This window comes from Chiloscyllium plagiosum, chromosome 30 (assembly GCF_004010195.1).
Source record: "Chiloscyllium plagiosum isolate BGI_BamShark_2017 chromosome 30, ASM401019v2, whole genome shotgun sequence".
In the NCBI taxonomy this organism is placed as follows: Eukaryota; Metazoa; Chordata; class Chondrichthyes; order Orectolobiformes; family Hemiscylliidae; genus Chiloscyllium; species Chiloscyllium plagiosum.
The window spans coordinates 1,743,304-1,747,703 of NC_057739.1; the positions used below are offsets into that span (position 1 = coordinate 1,743,304).

Sequence of the window (4,400 nt, forward strand, 5' to 3'; positions counted from 1 at the left end):
GTTGGGGGCAGTTCGGCGGTGTTGGGCAGGACAGGGGGGCAGTGTTGGGGTCGGAGGGGCGAGGGTGGGAGAGTGGGGTCTCGCGCGCTGTGTGCTGCTGCAGTCTCCTGGATGGGCAGCAGACTTTAAAAACTCCCAGCCCCAGAGGAAAAGCATTGAATCAATTAACTGAATAATTGATTATCAAAACGAAATAGTGCCCGCCCATCTCGTTCAGATAATCGCGGTTCCCCTGCACGTTTTAAAAGTTTTTGCTTTAAAAAGAGTCCCCTATTCGTCAGTCGCGTTACAGTCAATTTGCATTGACGAAACAAGCATTATAGCAGAATGACCTGCACGAGGCAATCTAATGACTGCCTCTTGACATTATCATCATTGAATCCCCTACTATCATTATCCTTATGGTTACAACTGACCAGAAACTCAACCATAAACACAGTGGCTACAAAAGCAGGTCAGAGGTGAGGTATACCACAGTGGTTTCTCATCTCCTAACTCCCCAAAGCCTGTCCATCATCAATAGGGCACAAGTCAGGAGTGTGATGGAGTACTCCTCATTTGCCTTGATGACTGCAACTCCAACAACTCAAGAAGCTTGACACCATCCAGGACAAAGCTTGATGGGCACCACATCCAGAAACATCTAATCCCTCCACAACTGAGGGCACTATTTTCCAGATGCACTGCAAAAGTTCACCAAGTCTCCTTAGACAGCACTTTCTAAACCTGTAACCACTTCCATCGAGAAGGACAAGGGCAGCAGATCCATGGGAACACTCGCACCTCCAAGTTAGTCTCCAATCCAGTCACCATCCTGACTTGGAAATACATAGCCATTCCTTCACTGTGGCTGGGTCACCCTACAGCACCTGATTATCAGCACCACATTGTCAAAGATAACTCAGGACAGGCCAATAAATGCTGGCCAGCCAGTAATGCCCATGTCCCACAAACACATTAAACAAAAAAACAACAACATTCTCCTCAGACTCCAAAATGGTTATTGGAGCACAAGACTGCACATCAGATCTAATTCAAAGCTCCCTTGATGACGCGTCTGAAACTTTGTTTGTATTCTGGAGCCACACACAAACTACAATCTGCATAGTGAATTTCTACATGATGCTTGCTGAACACACACATGCTGCCAGGATGGCACAGTGGCCATCACTGCACACAAGTACAGACTGCCCAGGTGCTGCTCTCTGTTCATTGACCATCGTTCACTGGATGCATCCACTAATTTATTGCACACAAGACAATCTTGACCATTCTGTTGAGATAAAATGGGCACTTACTGCGTGATAAGGTAAGCCACAGGTCAGAATGAATCGGTTATCTTTGCGAGCAATCTGAAACAAAGAATGGAGCATATGTTAATATTTCAGAGCATTGCTAAATATTGATTGTAATAAAGGGGAGGTGGTGGGATAGTGGTAATATAACTGAACTAGCAATCCAAAACCCTGTGATAAAATTTGAATTCAATCAAAAAGCTGAAATAAAAAGTTAGCCTAATGTTGACCATGTAAAACTGTCATAAAAATACACCTGGTTCACTGATACACTTAAGGACGGAAATCTGCCATCCTTACCTGGTCTGGGTTACACTCCAGACCAACAACATGATTGACTCTAAAATGGTCCTTTGGGAAATTAGGGATGAGCAATAAATGCTGCACAGCCTTAACACCCATATCCCATGAGCACAGTAAGAGAAACATAAAAGAATGTCATAATTTCATCATGCGACATTGCTGGCAAATTTCTTGTAGTTCATTGAATTGGGTGCTCTGTTTCCTTCTACAGTTCAAAGATGTGTGGGTTTGGTGGATTGGCCATGGAAAAGTGCTTGTAGTACCTAAGGATGTGCAAGCTAGGTGGATTAACAATGGTAAGGCAAGGTTATGGGCTGGGATAGGAGCCTGGTTTTTGGTGGGATGCTTTTGGGAGGATTGGTGTAGACTCATCAGATTGAATGGCTTCTTCCCGCATCATTGGGATCTATGTGTTCATGATCATACCCTACTCATGTATGTTGCCTTAAAATAACACACTTTGCAAAATATTGAAGAGTTCACAGAGCAACAGGTGGTAAACTGGAAACCTATAACCGTTGAGATAGGAGTAGACCATTGGATTCCTGGCTAATCTGACATCATGGCTAATCGGACTATAACCTCATCCATATTCTTGCCTTTCCCAGATAACCTCTCACCCTCTTGTTTAACAAGGATCTCTCCATCTCCACCTTAACAATATTTGATAACTGCTTCCATCCTCTTGCTTTTCAGGAAGAGAGTTTCAAAACCTGAGGCTCCTCAGAAAACAAAACTCCTCCTCATCTCTTCTTTAAATTTTGAAACAATGACCCCACGGTTCTAAATTCTCTGATAAAAGAAAACGTCCACTTTAAATCTAATCTGTCAAGACCCCTCAGACAGATACTCTTCTAAACCTCAGCAGATAGAAACATAGCCTGTCCAACCTTTCCTCATAAGACAACTCACCTAATCGAGGGAATAGACTGCTAAACCTTCCAACATTAACAGCCTTCCTTAAATAAGGTGCCTAATACTGTGCCTAAACCCGAGCACCCAGAGGAAACCCAAGCAGACACGGGAAGAATGTGCAAACTCCACAAAGATGTGGTCTTACCAGTGTCTAATGTAACTGAAAGATACCCTCCCTACATTTATATTTAATTTTAATTTACAATAAATGATAATAATCTATTATCTTTCCTAACTATTTATACCTGAAAATAAACCTTTTGCAATTCATTCACAAGAACACCCAGATTCCTCTCCATTTCAGAGCTTTGCAATCTCTAACAGTTTACGTATGTGTTCAGTGGACACTTGAGTTAAAGTCCCATCAAGTAGAAGCTTCTTTTTGAGTGTCGACGAATCTAGGTATGTGCAGACAATAATTTGGGAGGGTTGAGTTGTTAATACCAACAGCAAATGTAAGAACTAAAAAGGGAATAGTAACTTGCAAAATCTTAGGAGGTTGCCTATTGTGTTTTACCATTCTCTCTGCCAAGACGAACAATTTCACATTTCCCCACATTATATTCCATTTGCCAGGTTTTTGCCAACTCACAATCAGACTATATCCTATGTAGCCTCCTTATTGTCTTTTTTTTACAATCTACTGTCTTGTCTTTGTGTCGTAAGCAATTTGGCAGCCATACTTTCAAGTCCCTTCAATGAAGTCAAATTATATCAATTGTAAACAGCTGAGGCCCCAGACTGATCCCTGTGACACATTACTTGTTGCCTCTTACCAACCTAAAAAAAGACTAATTTATGCCTATTCTAGTTCCTATTAACTATCTGTATCCATGCCAACATGTTGCTGCATACACTAAGAGCATTTATTTTCTGGAATAACCTTTGAGTTAATAGCTTCTGGAAATCTAAGTACATTCTACCAACCAGTTCCCTTCATCTTCAGCATGTTAATTCTTCAAAGAACTCCAATTAATTGAATGAACAGGATCTCCCTTACTCAAAAACTGTGGCTCTGCCAGTTTCCTTTACATACATTTTTCTAAGAGCTCAGGCTATAAGGCTTTCAATAAGTGTCAAACAGCTTCTCAATGGCAAATGTTAAGTTTGATTATATTTCAACTTCTTCAATTAACCCCAGAGAATGGGAACCCCTTGAAATTTATCCTTCTCATTGAATGCATTTACTTTGTGTGTTCTTTAATAGCTCCTCAAATGTCTGCTACTACATTGCAATTGACCTAACACTTAACCTAATTTGCCAGTTCACTTTCATGCTCCTCTAATTCTGGCCTATTATATATTCCCAGTCGTAAGTGTTTACAGCATCAACCAAGGCTGGAAAGTTGATTGCTGACATGTAAAGCAGACCTCAATGAATAGCTATGCCCAATCATGGAATCGTAGAATCCCTCCCTACAGTATGGAAACAGGCCCTTCAGTCCAATCGGTCCACACTGGCCCACCGAAGAGTAACCCACCCAGACCCATTCCCGTTTAACCCTACATTTACTCCTGACTAATGCACCTAACCTACACATCCCTGAACACTATGGGCAATTTCGCACGGCCAATTCACCTAACCTGCACATCTTTGGATTGTGGGAGGAAACCAGAGCACCCGGAGGAAACCCACGCAGACACAAGGAGAATGTGCAAATTCCACACAGACAGTCACCTGAAGCTGGAATCGAACCCGGGTCCCTGGCACTGTGAGGCAGCAGTGCTAACCACTGGGTCACCGTGCTGCCCCATGCCCCATCTCACCCCGTCTCAGCTATGTTCTGAAATGAACATTGAGTAAGAAAGAAATTGGCAAAGAGCCTCTGCGTTCGGAGACATCTCATATATGTTGAAATATTTGTTGAATGGGTGATTGATTCCAAT

The 4,400-nt window shown here is 42.2% G+C and overlaps 1 protein-coding gene across 1 annotated transcript in view; it reads right to left on the reverse strand.

Annotated features, from left to right (window-relative positions):
• The window catches only part of LOC122564591 (exonuclease mut-7 homolog), a 180,286-nt gene extending 178,041 nt beyond the window's left edge, over positions 1 to 2,245 (reverse strand). The window contains exons 1-2 of the mRNA XM_043719679.1: positions 2,219 to 2,245; positions 1,299 to 1,352 (exon numbers count right to left, since the gene is read on the reverse strand). Of these exons, the coding sequence (XP_043575614.1) occupies positions 1,299 to 1,352; positions 2,219 to 2,245 (81 nt within the window). The remainder of the gene's footprint in view (positions 1 to 1,298; positions 1,353 to 2,218) is intronic.
• Between the last annotated feature and the right edge of the window lie 2,155 nt (positions 2,246 to 4,400).